The 23,490-nt window shown below is 40.4% G+C and overlaps 1 protein-coding gene and 1 long non-coding RNA gene across 2 annotated transcripts in view; both read right to left on the bottom strand.

The window, feature by feature from the left end:
- LOC309696726 overlaps positions 1–23,490 on the bottom strand; it is a 167,994-nt gene that overhangs the window by 17,484 nt on the left and 127,020 nt on the right. The gene's annotated exons all lie outside the window — the stretch shown is intronic.
- LOC309698767 (Fc receptor-like protein 5) lies at positions 3,237–6,438 on the bottom strand (the record flags this gene model as incomplete). Its single annotated transcript, XM_082521442.1, has 7 exons — positions 3,237–3,622; positions 4,251–4,333; positions 4,448–4,621; positions 4,708–4,953; positions 5,033–5,293; positions 5,500–5,535; positions 6,408–6,438. 7 exons carry the CDS (start codon positions 6,436–6,438, stop codon positions 3,584–3,586), a joined length of 870 nt encoding a protein of 289 aa, XP_082377568.1. The 3' UTR covers positions 3,237–3,583.

Genomic DNA, 23,490 nt, shown 5'->3' with positions numbered 1-23,490 from the left:
ATAAGCGGAAGGAGAAATAGCTCCCATATCAAATATTGCTTAGACTTGATCTTTTTTGGTAGTTTTACTTGCTTCATTCGTCTTTGGTTCTCATTCGTCTTTGGCTCTCAGCGAAGGCGGTCGCTCTTTTTCTCCTCTCCTCCTCTCCCTTAGCTTCCCTGCTTAGCCTCTTATGTCCTTGTCTAGTCTCGTGGTTTTTTTGTATTACTTTTTCCTGGAACACTCTCACGGTCTGTTCTCTAAAACCTAAAAGAGGAATTATGGATTTGATCAACTGGTCTCTGAATGCAATTGACACCCCTTTCTCAACGAGAAGTCTGGGCTTGGGTGAGCCTGAGTGCTGAAGATATCTACCTATTCGGAACCATGATAACAGGGTTCTGGCTGATCGGAGCTGGCTTGGCCCTGACTTATCGAAGAATTAAGGAAGCGGAACCAGCTGTTCAAACCCCCACAAGGCTGCCCGCTGGGATTGAAATGATGGGACGAGGCGTGAGTTTCTAAAAATGGGCTCATTGAGTGCAGCACGGAGAAGATCTTGGAGAACGCACGGCTGCCGTGAATACTCAGAACAAGACCTCTGAGTGAAAAACTGGATTACATCTGGAGGGGCTCGCTCGGAATAACACATCTGGGCGCAAATTCAAGCACATCTTGGGGAAGTGCACTGTGGTCATGAGTTCTCAGAATTTTTTTTGCTCTTTGAGCAAAAAAAATGACAACATCACGGAACGTAAGTTTGGATAACATCATAGGAAGCTCACGGCTCTCCAACGGGAGATTGAGAGACCAGTGTTGGACTTTTAGAACAGCTTTGAAATTCATATGAGCTGTTCGCACTAAAGGAAAAACCATCATCAATTCATGCGGAGACCCCTTCGGCGCCAGCTGTGGCCTCAAGGCTGGAGCTGAACAAAACACCCTGATAACGACTGTGTTTAGTCTGTTCCTTCCCATTCCATGCAAGGCCACCTGGGTTGGCTGGAAGACTGTTTACTTAGCCTGGCAGGGCGAAGGACACTGTCTCAGCTGAACTATGGACACACACATACACTGACATGCACACACTGATCCCCCCCCTCCCTTTCCAAACGCCTTCAAAGCTTGTCCCCTCTCGGGGAAGATGGCAGTCAACTGGACCAGCGCAGACATGCTGCGGGACCGGATGCGCTGTCTACACCGGCTCTCTCTTACCCTTTACCCGCCCCTGTTGCTTGTCTTGTGTTTCTATGGTGTATTGATAGTCATGTGCTTTTTGTGCTGAGGTGTTTTTTTTCTGTTATCAAACTGTTCTCCCACTAGGAGCTCAGTCTGAGTGGAGTTTTTTTTTTTTCTCCTCCTCTTACCTCCATGTTATGTATTTTCGTTGTTTTTTTCCTATCAGCCTACCTCTCTGACATGTCTCCCCAATGTGATGTTTGTGTAAAGTTGGTCAGAAGGTTCCTTTGTAAGTGCGCATGCACCATTAGCGTGCTGCCTGCTGTAACCCCCATTTCCTTTGGGATTAATAAAGTATTCTGATTCTGATTCTGTTTTCTTTCTTGGTAATGAAAGACAGATTTACTTCAAATCATTGAGGAAACACAACAATCTTCTAATATCCTGATCCATAAGGTGAAACACGACGATCGGATGTTTCGGTATCAATACGCAGACAACTATGAATACACAGTCACCCCTGAGCTTGACTAATACCTTTAAGTTACTTGTATTTTGTTACATCATCCTGCATTTGTGACAGTAGGTTAAGAGGTTAATACAATTAACTTGATATATTTCATCTCATTCTCAATATGCTAATCTTAGGTTACCTTATATATTCATTTAATATACAATATCCTGCTACAATCAGCTGAAGTGAGTTTGTTTGCAGGGAGAAAGAAAATGGTGGTGACGTCTACAACTTTTAATGAGTGGAGATAATACTGAGAGGCTGAGAGTGTGATGGCAAAGTGTAAACTGCATCAAGGACAGAAAACAAATCGCCATCGTGAATTCCACTCTGTGTAAAAATCTGCAAAAAGAGCACGCTAACACCAAGTTAACCAGAAAGAAAATTCTTACGGTTTGATTTCCTTGAATTAAAACTCTTCAAACAAACACACTTTGTTCTTTTTAGCCATGAATGATGTTCGTGCTGTTTTTAGTCTGTGATCGAGGTTAAGCTGTTTGTCTGTTCGTTGTTATCTGCTGAGTAGAGGTGTGAATCAGTTAGAGACAAATTTTCCATCAGCGCCTTTTCTCAAACCCACAGAACCACACGACAGTAACGACATGTGAGAGCAAAGGTTACTGATGCTGCAGAGGAAGCAGGCGACAGCATGGTGCCACGCTTATAAATGAAATAAACAAAATGCAAAGTTACTGAGGACATTTAAAGTAACGCATTACATTTATATTTTTAATTACATTTAGTCAAACTATATACAGACAGACTTATACAACCACAGAGAGTGTACATTATAATGAGAAGACACAACACAGTATAACAAATAAGTATTACAAGTCAAATTCCTTAGGTCTGATGGGCTGTGTGGACCAGTTAGAGACCAGCAGCTGGACATTGGTGTTTGGACTGGTGGACTACTTCAGTGAAGAGGAGACGTCTGACTCTAGTTTAAAGTATTAACACGAACACACACAGTTCAACATGAGAAGAATAAGCAGCTCTGAAACTCTGTTATGTTTATGTGAAGTAAACTGACAAAATGGGGAGAGGATTTAAAGCACTTTAACGCAGGACAGCGGTCCCCAACCTTTTTTGAGCCACGGACCGGTTTATGCCCGACAATATTTTCATGGACCGACCTTTAAGGTGTCGCGGATAAATACAAAAAAATAAAACTAGTACCGGTACTGAAAAAAAGAACATTTATTCATAACACACGTGAAAAGACCCAGGAAAACCGAGTAAACAATAAAAATGATAACAAAATAACGCTGAAAACCGACAAAAACTCTAAAAAATATACATTTCACACCTGAGCCTCAACTCTCGCGGCCCATTACCAAACGACTCACGGACCGGTACCGGTCCGAGGCCCGGGGGTTGGGGACCGCTGCTTTAAAACACGGTGAGGCAGACATTGTTTCTGAAGTATTAAACTGGTTACAGGAGAAACAAACTCAAGATAAAGCTTCATTTATGTGAGTTCAATTTCAATTAAGATGAAACTTTTGGGGAATTTGAAAGTTTCAGTATTAAATATGAAGTAAGTGATGCAAATGTTTTTTTTTGTTGTTGTTGTACACAGTAAACATGAAGCCTAATTGAACTGATCTAATTTTGATTTTGTTTGCACAGTAACAGTCCTGCAGTACAATCTGAGCAGCTGAAGTATTTTTATCTGACAGAGGAAACATGACGACCAACGAGCTGCTAGTTTCTGTTAACGGACTAACCACAGCCTGAAAAACACACAGCCCAACATGCAAAGAACAGCATTCATTAACGGTCACCTACAAACTCACAACATACAACTTTGTTCTGCCGGCTGAAAGTGGCCTGAGCATAAAACTCCTTTTCTCTCTCCTGTCTCACAACTTTCAGCTTTCTCAGGCTCTCTGCTCTCTGTTGGTCTCTTCATCTCTCCTGGCACAAAAACTCCAGAGAGCACAAGTTCTAGAAGACAGAACTACCAGGTCAACTTTTACCAGGTTAAAAGATATTTAAGACTTTAATGCTGAAATGAAAATCTTTTTTTTTTTTTTTAATCCGTCCAGTTACAGCAGGAGTGTGATAATTATGAACAATCACTGAATGTCAACTGGGAAAAAGTTTTGAATGTTATTTTGTCAAAGACTGAAACAGTGCTGCTACTATAGCTACATATTATACTGCACCACTCAGAAACTTTTAAAATAAAATGTGCACGGATTTGAACTAAAGTTGCCAAATTCCAGATTGTCAGAGATTATCAGTAGATGCAGCTAATCTTTCAGTATGAGAGGCCTGTGTGATATTCTTCCTGAGTAAATACAGCTATGGCATGGGTTTAAGAAGTCTTACATGACCTCTTTGACATTTTGCATTAAAAGATTTTCAGACAACTTTACATCTGAACCTGAGGTCAAGGTCACCAATGTTTGAACTTGTATGAGATTTTTTGTACGTAGTGAGTTGTTGAATTCATAAAGTTGTGTGACACATTAGTTTAAGCTCAGTGAGTTCACAGAGTTCCTTTAGCCAAGTTTTATAATTCCTCTAAATATTAACATGAAGCCTAAACACACAGCGCGTTAAAAACTACCTCTGCTTCCTCTGATTGGCTGTTGTTGATGACTTGAGATTTTCTGTGACTGTACGTGATGTCATCTCCAACTTCTCCATCAGCTGAAATGAGCCAGAATGAACAGCAAATTGATTTACTGTTTCATGCTGTGAGAAAAATATTAGTGAATATCACATCAAAATCATTTACTTTGAAAAACAAAGTCTGAGTCTCACCTTCAGTTTTCCTGTGAACACATCGTCTCCCTAACAGAACCAGTAACACCAGTAAGAACCCACAGATCGATTTAAGAAATGACAACACAGAGAGAGCAGTGGAGGACAGTGATGGAGGAGGTGTGGATGTAGGTGGAGGTGTGGATGTAGGTGGAGGTGTGGTGGTGTGTTTGTCTAAAACAAAGCAAACACAGTCATTAAGTTGTCGTCACATTGTGAATGTTGAAAGCTGCAGAAACACAGACAGGTGAGTGTGTCACCTGTGACAGTGATCCAGCTGGATGGAGACTCTCCATGACCGCTGATGTCACACTTGTAGAGGCCTTCATCAGACCTGGAAACATGCTGGATGGTCATGTGACCTGTAGGCTGCTTCCTGATGAGGGAGCCATCTTTATAGAAAGCAGCTGGGAGGTTGGAGGGAGTGGTCTTTGTTTTACAGAGCAGAGTGACGTCATCTCCCTCCATCACAGGGAGGACAGGACTCTGCAGGATCACTGATCCACCTCAACACAGAGACAAACTACAGCATTTCATCCATTTACACACAGCTTCATCAACACTAACTCCACACACTCAGCTTACCAGTGACTGTCAGGTTAACCATGTTACTGATGGGACCCTCTCTGGACTCACACCAGTAAACTCCACTGTCCACTTGATATGTGTTACTGATGTTACAGGAAGAACCAGCTGGTTTTCCCCACTCCTCACAATGAGTCCTCTGTCGTGTGCTTGTGTTTCTCCTCAGAGTCCATCCAGCAGAGCTGTCGTCCTCCTCACAGCTCAGAGACACAAAGTCTCCTTTAAAGAACTGAGAGCTGCTGGGACTCACAGTCAGACGAGCTGTGAGGGGGATGTTTTGGAATTTTATGTATCAAATAAATTATGTGACTATACTTCCTTACTTTATGAGGGTTAAATATTCATCAGGCTGTAGTGATCAGTTTCTGTATGATTATCATGTCATTCTACAACAAAGATTAAAAAAGGACACTTAGTGAGGTTTAGTTGATGTCAGGTTTAAACTGTGACAGAAGAAGGTTACCGACCTTGGTTTGTTGTGCAGCTCAGCAGTGAGATCAGAACTAAAGAGAAATGAAACTGAGGTTGATTTGAGTTTGACATTTAACAAAACAGGAGTAAAAGCAAATCAAAACTTTTGAGACCACAGCTATAATGTTTTGGGTTTTTTTTTTCCTGACTTGTGCACTGATGAGTGGAGAAAGGATAAAACAGTTTCCTCTTTAATGTCCTACACAGAGGCATGTGTGCTGGACTAGAGTGTTGGTAATCTGTTAATATCAGCAGTGACACAATGTAAAGTAGTACATTTACTCAAGTTAACTGAAATTCTTCATACTTTGTACTATATTCAACTATTTCTTTGTTTTATAGCTTTCTGCTTTGGCTTTGCCACATTCTGGATTCAAACATTGTACTCCACACAATATGTTTTAAGGTTTGTTTCTGTTATATTATTATAGATAAAGTTACTGAGCAGTCTCTATTTAATTGAAACATTTGTGTAGCTGGCAGGATGAGGATCCAGATGCTGGACTCACAAGATAGGAATTCATTTCAAAACGGTTTTAATGCTTGATTCATTTAAAATACAAAATGGCAAAACAAGGCGGTGCTGGACCTGGGAGCACAATGCACAATGTTTTTACTATATGTTGTTATATTATTATAGATAAAGTTACTGAGCAGTAAGTCTATATTTCATTGAAACATATAGAATAGAATAGAATAGAATAGAATAGAATTCAACTTTATTGTCATTGCACATGCACAGGTACAAGGCAACGAAATGCAGTTTGCATCCATCCAGAAGTCTTCCTTCTTGTTGGTGTTCTTCATAAAAACTCATCTACTGCTCTCCTATTCTAATCCAACCTGAATGTATGTTCCTGAAGAAATGACAGATTTTCATATATAATAATTTCAGTGTACTTACTGAGCAGCCACAGCAGAGATGCGTTCTTCATCTTACTCTCTGTGATATCAGGTCAACACTTTAACCAGTTCACAGTCAGTTAAAGTCAAACCGTAATCCTCTGCTCTGTGACAGGATGTAAGTGTTGTGGTTTTTAGTGGAAGCAAAGTTTCTTTGTCTGACTGCAACAAATACAAGAGAAAAAAAGCTTTAAAATAGTCAAACTGACTGTTAAGTGACTGTAGACATGGGCCCCAACAAATTTAGTTGACATTAAGGGGAACAGATCCCTTCACTGACTTTAAAAAACAAACATTGTGAGTGGCTGAAGTCAGTCAGGAAACCACACACTCAAAGAAACATGTAAATAACAAAAAATTTATATTTATAGATCGCCTGCATGGTGCCTTCACTGACAGAATTATGTCTTTGTCATTACAGAGCAAACTATTCTTATCTCAACAATGATCATTAATGATTTTTAAAATTTTTATCTAAAAAACTTTGGTTGTGTTGATCGTGTTGCAGATTCGTGGAAACAATTTGCATCTTCCTGTTGCTGACCACAGTTCATCTAAGAGGAAGTGAGCTCGAAGGAATGCCGTTTGACTGCATGTCTCTGCTTTAACCACTGATATGCTGTCATGGCTGAAAGGCTTCATGCAGGTTGACCACCACTGACTTCCTGAAAACACTAACCCCCAAAAAACTGTGAAAAAACTCACTCTTACCATACCACTCTGTCCATAACGCACTGAGCGTGTTTTTACAGTATTTTTCTATTTGCCTGTGTTTTCTGACTTTGTCACGATTTCCCTGCATCATGTACCCACATAGCAAGCAGGTCTGGCCCAGATCTGGTATCATGCTGGCACTGCTGGCTGACTTCTGGCATGATAAGACGTATGTCATCCAGATATGGGCCAGGCCTGGCATAGATGGCACTGTTTATGTGATGGTATGCCATATCTGGCTCGATTGTGGTTTGGTGTATGTGGCCCAGGCTCATAGAAAACAGGTCTGCCTGGGATCCGGCATCAAGCTGGCACTTCTGACTGACTGGTGTCATGGCAGAGTGTATGTCAACCAGATGTGGGCCAGGTCTGGCAATGATGGCACTATTTGTGTTCCTATTTTAGTCAGAAGAGCCAAATGCCATGTTGCAATACTGTACTGCTATGTTAGCCAACATTTCAAATGCAGGTTTGACAGGTTTTGTGAGTGTACACTTTATCCAAAACCTAGTGAGGGTTTACTCGTGTTTACCACTGGGTGGCTGTAGCTCAGGCAGTAGACCAGGTCACCTATTGATCGGAAGGTTAGTGGTTCGATCTCTGGCTCATCCAGTCTGCATGTTGTGAGTGTTAATGTGTATGAATGTAGTTAGGAAGCACTCAGTTAAGAGAAAGTATGTGATTGGTGTATGTGGCACGTTGTCTGGAGCACTGTGAGTAATCTAGGAGAGTTGAAAAATGGAATATAAGAATCAGTCCATTCACTGTCTGAACAGTGTTTCATCCTCTTACTTTTGCACAATTATACACATGTTGTTATTACACGGCTTAATTAAGGTACACATTAGGCTCACATCTGGGGCCAGAGCTGAAACTGTTCTGGGCCAGCACAGGGTCAGCAATGTGTCTGCAACTGGCCCGTGGCTGCACACAACTTACAAGGTGTAGGATCCTCCAGAAACTTGCAGTTGTGCATAAAACTTCTATTCGGCCACCAATACTCACAAGCAACTACATGAAGACTAATTTTCAAACGGTCTTGTTCACTGATGAGTGCCGTGCAACCCTGGATGGTCCAGATGGATGAAGTGGTGGATGGTTGGTGGATGGCCACCATGTCCCAACAAGGCTGTGACGTCAGCAAGGAGGTGGTGGAGTCATGTTTTGGTCCGGAATCATGGGAACCATATGTTGGAATTGATATTTTTTGTATTGTCATGTGTGCTTAGAAACATATTCAATTCAATTCAATTTTATTTATATAGCGCCAAATCACAACAAAAGTCGCCTCAAGGCGAAAAACCCAACAATCATATGACCCCCTATGAGCAAGCACTTTGGCGACAGTGGGAAGGAAAAACTCCCTTTTAACAGGAAGAAACCTCCGGCAGAACCAGGCTCAGGGAGGGGCGGCCATCTGCTGCGTGAGAGGTGAGAGAAGGAAAACAGGATAAAGACATGCTGTGGAAGAGAGACAGAGGTTAATAACAGATATGATTCAATGCAGAGAGGTCTGTTAATACATAGTGAGTGAGAAAGGTGACTGGAAAGGAAAAACTCAATGCATCATGGGAATCCTCGGCAGCCTACGTCTATTGCAGCATAACTAAGGGAGGATCCAGGGTCACCTGGTCCAGCCCTAACTATGTGCTTTAGCAAAAAGGAAAGTTTTAAGCCTAATCTTAAAAGTAGAGATAGTGTCTGTCTCCTGAATCCAAACTGGAAGCTGGTTCCACAGAAGAGGGGCCTGAAAACTGAAGGCTCTCCCTCCCATTCTACTTTTAAATACTCTAGGAACAACAAGTAGGCCTGCAGAGCGAGAGCGAAGTGCTCTAATAGGGTGATATGGTACTACAAGGTCATTAAGATAAGATGGGGCCTGATTATTTAAGCCCTTGTATGTGAGGAGCAGGATTTTGAATTAAATTCTGGACTTAACAGGAAGCCAATGAAGGGAAGCCAAAACAGGAGAAATCTGCTCTCTCTTTCTAGTCCCTGTCAGGACTCTTGCTGCAGCATTTTGGATTAACTGAAGGCTTTTCAGTGAGTTTTTTGGACATCCTGATAATAATGAATTACAGTCGTCCAGCCTGGAAGTAATAAATGCATGAACTAGTTTTTCAGCGTCACTCTGAGACAGGATATTTCTAATTTTAGAGATGTTGCGCAAATGGAAGAAAGCAGTCTTACATATTTGTTTAATATGTGCGTTGAAGGACATGTCTTGGTCAAAAATGACCGATACTGAAATGAAACCAGGCTGATACTGTTTATTCAGCTTTATCTCAGAGGGAAACTCTGTTTGTTTTTTAAACAGAGTTTCCCCGTTAAAAAATTTATTTAACTGTTAAATCCCATCTACAGAAACAAAAACAAAGACACTGACACTGAGAAAATTCAAGCAGAGTGACACAGTTACATCAGACATTCACATTTTAGCTACAGACTCTTAGTACACGACACTGTAGTTGAACGACAAAGAAGTACAGTATAACAAAAGAAGAGGCATGGAAAGCAGGCCCAAGTGTTTAACAGGTAACACACAACAACAAAACAAATGTGCAGCTGTACTCTGCACTGTTTTATGTCCTAATGGGATGCTGCAGATGTTAGCTGCCAATCAGATATGGATCATGGATCATATATATGTGTGTGCGTGTGTGAGTGCGTGCGTGTGTGTGTGTTTAATGTAACTGCAAACTTCTGCAAATTTGTACACTACAATTCACTAACAGCATCTTTTGATGAGAATCTTCCTGGAAATGTAATTACACATCACATTGACGCACCCGACACTAACAGTGATTATTCCATTCAGTGTCATTGTTTACCTTTTTGTATCTGGCTACTTCTTCTTCTGTAGTACTTTCTGTAGGAGTGAGCATATCTACAGTAAAAAAAACAAAAACAAAACAAAAAAGTGACAACTATCAAAACACACTCAACACTAACACATGTGGATGATTTCTTGATAATACAAAACACACACAACAAAAAAAGCTTACAGAAAATGTATACATGTTGTTACGTCCCCTCTTAAATGCTAGGCGATGAGGGTGGGGGACAGTAACAGTTAGATCCAGGTGGAATGAAAAGAATGCCAGGCAGAGGTATTTAATATAAAATAGATCTTTATTGTAGGCAAACACCTCAATAATTATAAATGGCAACAACAAAAGGAGACAGCACCGCTGCTTTAATAAGAAATCAGGGAGGTCAACCCAAAGTGGTAATGACCACTTCAACAAAGAAAGCAACAATAAGGCTTCAACAGAAAGAGACAGCAACGCTGCTAGCAAACAATATCCAGGCAGGCCACACAAACTAACGAAGGCCGCCGTCACTCATGGGCAATCACTGCTCAGTTAAGCACTACTCACAAAGAGCCACACACCAGAAGGCTGGTCACACCCAGAAGGCTGGTCCACACCTAAGCCAGTAGCACACTCTGACCAGAAACCTCTCCCTCCTCCTCCACACTGCTCTTCTCCAGCTTATATCACCCCTGAGGGTAATTGGTTGTAACGAGAGCAGATGAGCAGCAAGTGTGACCTAAAGGAGAGGGCAGGGGCAGAGAGAGACAAGGGGAGGGGCCAGAACGAAGGAGGGGGAGAGGGAGAAGACAACACCACGCCCACACACTCCCACAGCCTCCCAGGATGTAACACATGTATAAATTATATATTGGCATTTTGAGGAGAGGAGAGTACCCATTTTCAAGTAGATTTCTGCTAATTTATACACAGACTTACTATGTCTGTAGTAAGTATTGCCACCACCAAAGATCCATTATTATCCACGCTGCTAGTTTCTGTCTGTCCTCATAACATCAGTTTATCCTGTGGTTCATTATTCTATAGCAGGGGTGTCAAACTCAAATACACAGTGGGCCAAAATTCAAAACTGGAACAAAGTCGCAGGCTAACATTAATATTTATTGAAATATATTTATTCATCCAGATATAAGAATGAATCTTTTCTTATGGACTCAAACACGTTTTGCTGAAAAACTGAATATGGAACAAGCAAAGCTTAATACTAAACAATATATATATTAGCTGTATAATACCAGTAGGCCAGCTCTGATAGTAATTTGGTATGGCCAGAGTTTGACACCTATGACACTGTCCACATTTGTCACTTCCTTCAGAATCAAAGACACGTCTCCATCCTTCATCTGTCTGTCCTGCAGATCAACCCAGTTCTTGAAAGATGGATGCTGTTTGGTTGGATCAAACTGCTCTTTCCAGTACAAAAGTAAATATTTATCCCCAAGATCAGCTCTCCTCCACTCTGCAGCAATGATGGACTTGTTGTTTTTTGGAGCTTGACATGCCAGAGTGACCGTCTGTCCAACCACTGCTTTGATATTTTTCTGGTCTGAGAGAAGGCACAAGACAGAGGTTACAAGGATCTAAGTAAAGCTATTCACTTCACAGTGAGACCAATGAGATCATCTAAACCAAGCCTATTCAAATGGCGGCCCGCGTGCCAAATGCGGCCCAGAAGCAACCTGCGAGTGGCCCTGCCTGTGGTCCTGGCAGAAACACAGAGAAAACGCAAAAAATTAATTCATTAATTAATTTTAAAAAAAATTAAAAATTCCTACAGCGTAGTGTAGACTGTGAATGCAACACTCCTAGTAGCCTAGCAATATTTAACCCACAATGCACCGTGATGTAAACATGTTAAACAATCACTGTAATATATGATGCGACAACAGCATGTCTTTCTCACTCCAAAAGCGCAAAATTGACAATGAAAACTGTCGGTTTAACCCTGCCTGGACTGACAAATACTTATTCATTTTACCGAGTTTAATAATCTTACAACCGGAGTTGTACTACCATGGTGAGGGTCCTGTACAGCCCAAGAGAGAGCGACAGCAGCTTCCCTTCGTGTTTGCTTCTTGGCGAAGAAGAAAAGGCCTTTCACAGATTCTGAAACAGCAAAATACTGCATGCTGGCAAGGGAACTGTTAGATATTTTAGTATTATGGGAGCATGTACTGAATACCTTTTTTGATGATATTATACAAAGGACCCTGTTTCTGCAATGCCCTTTGTTTGAACCTCATCTCCTCTTGCTGTGACCCCACGGGCGACTTCCTTTGGCCTGCTGGTCTGGAAAATCCAACAGTTCATCTATATGTAAAGAAGGCACTTAAACTGGAACAGGCATAGCTGCGTTGATCCTGCCGTGGTACAATAGGACAGTGCATTCCTCGAGTGCACACCAAGCTTGCAGCCTGCTAAAGATCACACACAATTGATTGTATGCCTCTAGGTATATATGGTTAAACATTTCCTAATGCAAATAACTACATGTAGTATTCTACCATGTGCAAACTTATATCACTAAAGGATTCTAACTGTCTAGTGTTTAATGGACCTGTCAAAGATATGTTGAGATTATAGAAGGCCCCTTTCAGAGCTAGGGGGAACTTCCTTATATGGTTGTAACTTGAAACTTGTTGACACACGAACCCTTCTGCCTATAAAAACCCTACACAAAAGAATAAACTTTGAGTTAGTTTGGGATGACAATCTAGAACAGTCTCCGTGTCTCTTTGTTCTTCCAAACTGCTCCCGGTACTCCGGCCGGTACCGTAATTAACCGTTGATCATGCTTGAGAATATTTTAATTGTTATAGGTTAAAGGATGAACTCTGATGAAAGCACACGCCTCAGAGAAACCCGGAATGGAGTTTCTTTCACTGGCCGTGGTGGATGCGGTGAAAAGTGATGAAAAAATTAAAGTAAGTGTGACATCTGCTATTAAAAACGTACCCCTGTCAGACAGTTCAAATATTCGTAGAGTTGAAGTTCTGGCGTCAGACGAGTTTGAAATGCTGTTAGATGACCTGAAGAAAACTGATGTAATGTCTATAGCAGGAGATCACAGACAGAACTGATAATGCACAGTTGTGCGTATATGTCCGTTTTTTGGATGGGAAATTGCTCGACTTGCTACCGTTAGAGGGACACACAGCTGGCGAAATAATGTTTGAGAAGATTTCAGCTCTTTTTGAGGAAAATGGTCTGGATATGAAGCGTGTCTGTATACTTGTGACGGATGGGGCTCCATCCACGGCAGGAAAAGTGAGTGGTCAGCGAAATATTTATTTTAATTTGAAAGGGAATTATCAAAATGTTTTTTGTTATCATTATTATTTCAAATGTGCAAAAAATAGTTTAGTTATAGCTCCCTTTTTTTTAAATGGACCTCTTGGTGTGCATTTGTGAGAGGTCACCAGATTTACAGGGGAAAAGGAATAAAAAAAAATACTTGTTTTTCAATACAGTTGTGTGGGTTTGAAATTGATCATGATCTGCTGCTTACTGGCTTCAAAAAAAATATCTGGCCCAGATAAATTCCTCGGTTTGAAAATCTGGCCCAACTAACTTCGTAGTTGAATAGGCATGATCTAAACTAAACAGAAGCAGACAATGAGTTAGGCTGTGTGTCACTATATGCATGTGTATAACCTTGATGTCTGCAATGTTGCCTTCAGTTTTGGCTACCTTTGCTCTTTTTGTTACCATTTGACTGCACTACAGGTATGAATCCCCCAGAAAAATGGGAACCAAGAAGAGGCCGCTAGAAAAGCCACAACATCAAACAACTGCAGCGAATAAGGCAAGACCTGAGGATTTAGCTGAAGGGAAAGAACAAGATCCTGGCAAATCACAATCGATTTCAAGGCAGAGGAGTCTCAAAAGCCATAACAGGATGAAACAAAACATTCATGAGTACATCAAGAAGGGGACTACAACTGATCATGTACTTAGTGAAGATCTGAGGCAGCAGAAACCGAGAAAGAAGAGGAGCAAGATACGGAACCATCATTCAAGGAAAGACCACTGTGCGGCATGTACCAGAGGTGTCACGTTTTTCAGATGGCCTCAGGCGCAGACGAGGAATTCCTTGCAAAGCAAAAAACTGACTCAAAAACACACAGACTTGGATAGTGCTTCACCAGCTGGAATTGCAGCAAAAGGTGGTTCTACAAAGTATTGACTCAGGGGGCTGAATAATTACACACACCCCACTTTTCAGTTATTTATTTGTAAAAAAAATGTTTGGAATCATGTATGATTTTCGTTCCTCTTCTCACGTGTGCACCAATTTGTGTTGGTCTTTCACGTGGAATTCCAATAAAATTGATTCATGTTTGTGGCTGTAATGTGACAAAATGTGGGAAAGTTAAAGGGGGCCGAATACTTTTGCAAGTAGCTGTATATAGGCCTTTAGATTCATGTTTGAGCAGTGCCATTTGGCTCAACCAGTAAGTAGCTAGAAGAACTGGTAAGAGCCATTAATAGATGTAATACTTATTTAAAAGTTTTAAACACAGGGAATGTCCACAGGTTAGACTTTTGTATGCATAATATTTTATTCATACAACTTAGCAAAGGCAAAGCAAAATCAATAAAATATAAAATAATATCCCATGTTTTATCTTAACCTAACTGATCTGCAGGACATGTACCTGAATGCTGATGCTGTGACATCTTAATTTGAGTGGCTGAAGATTAAATGTCATTCATCTCTGTGGAAAACTGACCTTCAGATATGAGACGGACCCCAGTGGGTACAAAACTATAATTCTTCAAACCTCACAGTTGAATCTTCAAATGACCTTGATTCACATTCACAAGTCTGCTTCCATCTACTGGTAGCCTCGAGCTATTACATTTATTACATTACATTTCTTTATAAAGTGTCTTATGACAGTCATATAGGTGCTTCACATCAAATAAAAACAACAAAATGAGGATTAAAATGACACCAAAACACTGGAGATTTAAAAAAACAACAGTAAATTGGTAAATTCAAATGCCACTTTTACAAAGACAAGCCTTACGGCAGTTTTTTGAATCTAAACTTATGGGGGAGCCAGCACAGCAGCAGAGGTTGAGCAGGTCTGGTGGGGAGTTTTGCAGCACCTCTTTGTACAAGCTGCAGCCAAAACCAGAGGTTTTGTTGAGGCAGGAAAAGACAGAGAAAATAAAAATGAAATAAAAGCATTAATAACAATCTCCATCTCAGATATAGATGATAGTAGGACAAGGACTAATAATTTTAATTTCTTTACAACAATGATATCAGTGTGAACATTATATGTTCAGCTTTATTCATGGTCAAATAAAGAAGAACTTATAATATTTACCAAGCACAATGCATGTGTACGACACTGATCACAATATCAGGGACATGAGTAAAAATAAATAAACAGAAAATGCAATAAAGGCAGCACAGTGACATGTAGGTTAACATTGTTGCCTCACAGCAAAATCATGACTGGGGCCTTTCTATGTGAGTTTCTTCATGCATGTTCTCTCTGTGCCTGCATGGGTTCTCTGCAGGTACTCTGACTTCCCACCACATAAGTGGAGTATCTAAATCTAAACTGGCTCTAGGAATGAATGGTGGTCTGTGTAAGAGCCATAAGTGAGTCTTTCCTTTTTTGTATTAAGAGGGTTGGTTTAAATGCACACATTGTATTAGTGCACAGTTGTGGGGGATCACTCATGGCTGTGTATTGGATGATAAATGTGGTTGCACTCACCTGTTCATTGCACCTGCTGTTGATGAGCAGAATGGTAGGGTGAGCATGAGGAGAAACTTTTGTTTTTCTGATGTAGTAATTGATGTCATAGTCTAACTTTGCATTTTGGCGTAGTGCAATATTGCAATAGTGCATTTCTATTGCATTGGACCCCATGTATTGATTTGTGGGTCCTCGACAGAACATTGTGGATTAAAAGAAAGAAATAGCTCAGAAGTGGATTTTATGTGTTTATTGTTGCGCGTCGTCAGTGTCCTCACGTTTAGCCTGCCGCGGCCGTTGGTTGGAGAAGCCGCAATAGTCTGTTCACCCTGCAATGGATTTGTGACTTATCCTGTCTTTTTTTCAAACCAGGTGATAAATGTAAGCTTGTATAGAATTTTTGTATGTCCTACAGGTTTTTTCTTTATTTTCATTAATTATGGGCGTAATCAAAAATCTTCGGAGTCATTGAATTTCAAGCACACACTGTTTTGGATGAAATCTGATAAATATGTTTAAAATCTGTTAAATCTGTTTAAAAACAATCTATATATATGCTCTGTACACATGACTCGTAAGCTCCAGCACAACATAACATCCCAGTGATCAGAACTGAGGCCACTGAGTCCAGCCTCAGATGAAAGATTAAAGTGTCAGGAAGTAAAGGAGAGTAGAAGTACTCAGTTACAATGAGCAGCCTGATGGCAGGACTAGGGATGGGTATCGAAAACCGGTTCTTGTTGAGAACCGGTTCCCACTGTTTCAATTCCTTGGAATTGTTTGCCATTTTTGCAAACGATTCCCTTATCGATTCCAGTCGCCCCGAATGATGTCACCGCGTTGCGGAGCGTCATTTACCTGGCAGGAAACACAGCGCGTAAGCGGTTCAAACACTCAAAAGTTTGGTTATACTTTACGAGAACGGATGACAACAGGGCAACTTGCAATACTTGCAAAGTAGATACTTCATTTACAGTGTTGGGACTAACGCGTTATTAAGTAACGCGTTACAGTAACTACGTTATTATTGTGGTAACGAGCACGGTAACTAGTTATTATGCCAAAATCAGGAACGCGTTAGTCGTTACTGGGATTTAGATAGGGTCGTTACTCGTTACTTCGTGTGGTGGCTATCGCGGAGCTTCCACAGATTCAGTAACATTAGCAAGTGGTGGAGGCCAGCAGGTGGATGAAGGAAAGGGGACGCAGAAGGAAAAGAGACCCGAGGCGGCCGCCGGTCCAAGTGTGAACTGAACTTCAGGTAAGAAGTTATGACCTGCAGTCTCTCTGGGTCAGATATGAACCAAGTTTAGGTGGAGTTTATTTTTTTTCCGTACTGCGTGCTAGCTAGCATGACGGAGTTTCTATACAGCTGGGTGGGTGCTATGAAGTTAATGATGTTGAACTTTATTTTGTTCATAAGTTATTAGAGTTGCCAACCGTCCCGTCTGGTATTCAGAGAAAATATTACGCGTTTCTTATTGAGGTGAAAAGGAACAGTTTGTCCCGTAATTCAGCTACAATGGAAAAGGCACAAAGCTGGATTTATTCTGTGTCTTTGCTGCACAGCTGCCTCTTCTTCTCTCATCCTCTCCCCCTCCCTCTCCCGTTTCTACTTCAATCATGAAAACTGATCAGTGATCAGCTGATCGGCTCTCTTGTTTGTTTATCACTCACTTTGCGCCGAAAGAGGAAACCAGTGGATGTCGCGCTAAACAACAGCAGCACGTTTAAGCTTGATCAGCTGTTGTTAGAATTTATTTAATATTAATTTCTAGTATCAGCTGATGTTTGCTGGAGCCACAGCTGCAAAAAAGCTGCTGGTCATGATATGGTTTGGTTATCTGGTGAGAGGGAAACATGAAGATGAAACCAGGAGATGTCCTTACTGAATCATCAGAGCTGTGATGGAGAAACAGGTTTACCTTTTAGGTGACATGAATGAGTTGAAGGGAAGTTATGAACTGTTTCTGAGAGACAAATAACACCAGGATCCTTTTTTAGGTAGCTGACAGCTGGTAACTGTGCAGGTGCGGATCTAGCAAAGTGTTGCCAGGGGGCCAGGTAGGGCATTAACAGGGAAAGGGGGGCACAAAGAAATACTTTTCTTTCTTATTCTCATTTAAAATGTCTAGCTTTTAAAAAATAATTATCTGAATCTTACAACAAACGATTGATAGATTGATGCATATATACCATCAGAACAGTGTACATCACTGTCACAACAGTGTTTATTTTCATTCAAAGGCTTTATGATTTTTCCTATAATGATGGGCCGGTCTCTAGTCAAAATGCCCGGGACGATTTATTTGTCCCAGTCCAGCCCTGTATGCAGCTCATCTGCAGTCTGGTGTTACCTACATCTTCCTATTCAGAAGGCAGAATTTCCGAGTTCTGAGTACAATCGAAAGCACCACGACTGCAGTTTTTGTGTTGGATGTAAAAGGCGCACATGACACTGTGACGTAGGCTAGAATCATGGCAGCAGTCAATGACGGTCCAGGCGTGGGATTTCTCTCGTGGAAATATGCACATTATCTTTTCCTGTCTATTGGTAGGTGGCACAGTGCACTTGTGGCAAGTAAGCAAGCTAGAAGACTGGCAAAGTTATGGAAGAAACACATTAACAAGAGAATTCTGAGTAAAACCAAAGTTACTTTCCCTAGTAACTAGTTACTCTGAAAGTAACAAGTAACTTGAAGTAACTGAGTTACTTTTGAGAGAACTAACTAGTAATGTAACTAAGTTACTATTTTAAAGTAACTTACCCAACACTGTTCATTTAAGGGAGGAAACGCTACGAATATGCAAAAGCATTTGCTCACAAAACGCGCGATGACCTTAAATGAATGTCGTGTTTTTAATTCCGCTCCGGACTCGTGAATCTCAACCCAGCAGCAGCTGTAACGTTTGCACGTCCTCTCCCGTTAATGCGGCAGGTAAATAATCAACAACAGTGCATATTATGTTAGCGCGATCTGCTTTATTACAAAACCTGCTATTACTGTGCGTTTAGGTGACCATGATGAGAGAGACAGAGTCTGTCTGGCTCAGATGCTGGCAGTTCTTGCTGTAGTCTAGCGGTAGCGTCTCCTTTCAGGCCAGGATAGACGAATGTCACCGAGCAGTGACTCAGTTTGTGGTCAAAGGCTTGCACCCATTTGCCACAGCAGATGCCCCCGATTTTAGGTAAGTGAATGTGTTTAATTGTACGCAGGGACATTACTGGATATTCTTGTGTAATTGCTACAGAATAATTTATGTTATACTTTGTTATTGCTACAGAAGAATATTTATTTTATTATTTTACATTTACAATTTTTTTTTCCTGGGGACCCTGTGACACCACATTGAAGAGCTGTAGGCTGTGGATCTCTTAAGATCTCACTGTTGGGTTTGTAAGGCCATGTTACTCCTAAATTTCTATCTTGTTCAAAGAGAAGATATAAAACGAAGTTCTAAGCTAATCGACCTTAGTGTTCTCCTTTTTTAAAAAGAATCGATAAAGAATCAAATTGTTAAACAGAATCGAAAATGGAATCGGAATCGTGAAAATCTTATCAATACCCATCCCTATGCAGGACTGTTGGTGTATATGTTGGCACCTCATCATGCACACACATCAGCAGGGGCAGAAACTTGTGAGTGAAAAGTTAAGTTAAATTTCTGAAGTCAAAATTGGTTATGAAGGCTGACTGTTTTAAATCTGTTAAACTTCACTTTGCACAACTGATGTTTTTTCTGTCTTCCTGTTCAACCAGGACAGTTTGTAGCACATTATTATAAATGTCAATAATAAATCAAATCATCAGCTAATAATAGTAGCTAGTGTATATATATATATATATATATATATATATATATATATATATATATATATATATATATATATATATATATATATATAGTATAATAGTAGCTAATAAAGTAACTTTAATGTCTAACTTTTTTATATCATACTAAGGACCTCTAAACTCTCGATCTTCTTATTGTGATAAGAATCTGCAGCTCTGCCATAATACACCTACATTACCAGTAGATGGCAGCAGACGTCCGCTGTGTTTCAAAGTCATTTGAAGGTTCACGCAGTTTTCTGACTCTGTGGGTTTGTGTTGATTCGGGAACAGGTGAGAAAATAATATCAGAAGTCCAGTCCGATTCACATGTTCATGAGTTTGTAATTTATCAGACACCAAAATACCTCACCTGTTTTTGTCTTCACCAATTTTTTTTTTTTTTTTACCTCAGCACGACTGCAATGTAATGCCCAAGCCTAAATTCAGTGTTTTAAAATATTTTTTTGTAAATAAAATACTTTAAAAAAAATCTAGATTTTTAGTTTGTAATTACATTAACATACATGATTAGCATAAATAATTAGGATTAACACACATTTTACAGTTTTAAAATGCATTAAATTACTTATTACTTATTTTTAACACACAAAACATTTGTTTCGTGGCTGGTGTGAAAAGACCTTCACACACCAGACACAAATTTGGTATCCACAGCAAAATGTTTGCTCATACTCTGCCGAACCAAACGACATTGGTCATAGTTATATTACAATTTAATGTTTTAAAAATGTTTTTAAGTTTGTTTTTTTATTTTGTTCATTTTAGGAATTTAAAAAAAAACGTTTAAGAAAATAGTTCCCACGCGCAGTCAGGGTGGGGCATCACGGAAACGTTGTCTCAGTATCAATCCGCAGTGTGCTATAAATTCGAAGAAGGACCAGCAGCAAACCGGCAGCTGTTCTGTGTGCAAAGCAGGGGACTCCAAATTCTAATTCGTATCTCATATCGTCTTTTTGATTATGGAAAATATGAATAGAGTTAACATGATCAAAACAGGCGTTATTAGCGAAAAACAACTCAATTGGATTGATTTAAAGAGTGCCTCTGTTGCATATAATTTAAGGTTTTCTGCATACACACAGAACATCTGCACCGTATTCCTGGTTCTGCTGCGAATCACAGCTGTCTCAGCCTCCGAAAGTAAGTAGAAACCAGCTTTATTTCTTTTGACTGAACTTTCTGCAGTCTGCCGGTTGTTCTGCTGGGCCTCTTAAATGCATTCTTTATACTTCGGTGTTTTCATTCATTTATTTATTCATTTTCATTCTCTTTCAGTTCACTTACATTTAAGAAAGTCACAGGAGCAGTAGCGGTTTTAGATACGGGCGACACGGGCGGTTGCCCGGGGCGGCATCGTGGTGGGGGGCGGCATCACGGGCATCGGCAAAAAAATATATATATATATAATAAAAAATAAAATGCTCGTACTCATGCTGCCCCGACATCAGCCAGCGCATATTGGGAATGGCATAGGCACCGATCGGTTTTCTATCGCACATTTGCTGGGAGTAAGGGCGCCCTCCGTTTGCGAGGTGCGCCTGCTGCTTGCAGCACAGGGAGGAGAGGGCGGGGCGGCGGGGGATTCTCTGGCTGGCTGGAGCAGCATCTAACAACCAACTCGCAAAATAAAACAAAATAAAAACAAAACAACAAACACGAAAAAACCAGACATCATGATACAGACTTCTAATTTGCACCGATGTTTTTTCGAAATTCAATACGCGAAAAGTGAGCGCGAGAGCCCTCGGTGCGCCTGCTTGCTGCTAACGAAAACTTTATTATCATCTCCGCTACGTACAGTCCAGTATATAGAGACACGAGACGACGAGGCTCCAGTTACAGCAGTGCAAGTAAACAAACAATAAATATAAGAAGAGTAAGAAAATAAACATACACTTTAGGACTCGGGTTAAAGGGATCAATGACAATTTAAAATTTATAATTTACAGTTTGAAGATTTAAAGTCTCACACACAACCCATCGAAAGGGGAGGGGGGCAGCTGCTTCCAAATAGAGCACATTTCATTCATATTGTTGTAAATCCAAGCCCATTATGTATTCATGATTTGAATCCTGGGTTGTGTGAAATCCCAGAAATAAACCTTAGACAAAGTGAATCAGTGAACTAAGGTGCAGGTCTATTAGGTTATGTTGTGGCGATCCTCGAATTGGGGGATTTGTGTCCATACTGGAGTGCAAAATTAAAACCAATATAAGATGGACAAGAAAAGTTCAAAGCCATCAGGTGCTCAGTTTAGAAAAAAGATAAAAGAAGAGGAAGAGAAACGAGCAAAAGATACAGGTAAGCAGATGTGTCATTGGATAATGGCAGGTCATCCTGAAACAATCAGAATCAGAATACTTTATTAATCCCTAAGGAAATTATGTGGGTTACAGTTGCTCCAAGAAGAAATGGTAAAAATAGTAACAGTAACAGACTAAACTCCAAACAATACAATATGTTACAGATTTTAATATTAATTAGTCATTGTCAATTGTTGATTTGTCCTGTTCTCATTGTATGACGAATTATGATGGCCGTTTGGTAGCCGTTTGCATACTATGCATACTCTCTCTCTCTTCATATGTGTGTCTGTGTGTGTTTCTCTGGTGAAATTCAGTATGGTTCCGACAACAGTTTTATGTTAATGTATAATCCTTAATATGTTTATGTGTGTGGGGGGAGGGGGCGCCAGAGGGAGTGTTCGCCCAGGGCGCCAAACAGGCTTGGACCGCCACTGCACAGGAGGAATTCACGCCAGTGCAATTTAACATTTTAAAATTAGTCATTGGTTTCCTCGGGAGGTTGTTGTTCCCAACCACCAGACGTTCACTGATGTGTGAAGAGATTTTGGGGAGACCACAATGTGCGTGTCACCAAAATCGTGCCTCTTTGTTTTTATAGACAGATGCTGTGTTTAATGATTGGAAACCTTCAGGTTTTAATTTTAGAAAGCTCAACATTATCAATGACTTCCCAACTTTACTGAAGTCATGGACTGTCTGTCAGACACGTGGGGATGGGCACATTTCTTTATTTTCTATGAATGGTAAGAAATCGATAACAGCATGTATGTAATCACTAAATCAGCAGTCTGCCCTCAAACATCTGTTGTAGCTGAAACTGTTCACATTCTCTCTCCACTGAGTCAGTGCAAAAACACAGTTAGTTCATATCACTGTACTTCTTTTTGATTGGCTAATTTAATTAGTGGGAAACTCCTGTTATATAGACTTCAACTGAGGATGCTTTGAGAATGTTGTTTCTAATTGAAAGATCAGTGTACCAGGTATCAAAAAAGTTCTCTATCTCCTTTGCCCCAGTACAGACCACTGGTCTCTTCTACATCACCATTGCTGTAGAAGTTAACAGTTTATTCCATTTAACCTCTACGCTCGGTTTCCTTTTTCAGACCAGACAAAGACAGTTAAATCCGGACAGAACATCACTTTGCCATGTCGAGCTCCAAACAACATGATAGCTGTAACGTGGAGGAGAGCTGACCTGGGGAAAGAATATGTCTATTTGAACCGCCTAGGGCAACCTCAGCCACAAGAGCAGCATCCATCTTTTAAGAACCGGGTGGATCTGCAGGACAAACAGATGAAGGATGGAGACGTGTCTTTGATTCTGAAGAAGGTGACGACTAATGACACTGGAACATACGAGTGTCTTGTCTTCAAGGAAGAAACACACTCTTGGATATCTGTCTGCAACATCACACTGAGTGTTGTTGATCCTCCTGGATCTGTTGGACTGAAAGTTGATCTGTCACATATTTTGCTGTTTTTGTTTTGTGTTTTCCTAGTTGTGATCATCATCATCATCATTGTTGTGATCCGTAGCAGACAAAGGAAAAAATACCCTATCTTAAAAAAAATATGTTCATTCTTAACTAAAACCTTTCGATTACCAACTATTAATGGTTATGAGCCAGGCAAGGTTAATAATGATAACA

This window comes from Aulonocara stuartgranti (assembly GCF_965226115.1).
Source record: "Aulonocara stuartgranti genome assembly, chromosome: 3".
In the NCBI taxonomy this organism is placed as follows: Eukaryota; Metazoa; Chordata; class Actinopteri; order Cichliformes; family Cichlidae; genus Aulonocara; species Aulonocara stuartgranti.
Note: the sequence above shows the minus strand (reverse complement) of the source record. Positions and strands in the feature narration are given on the sequence as shown.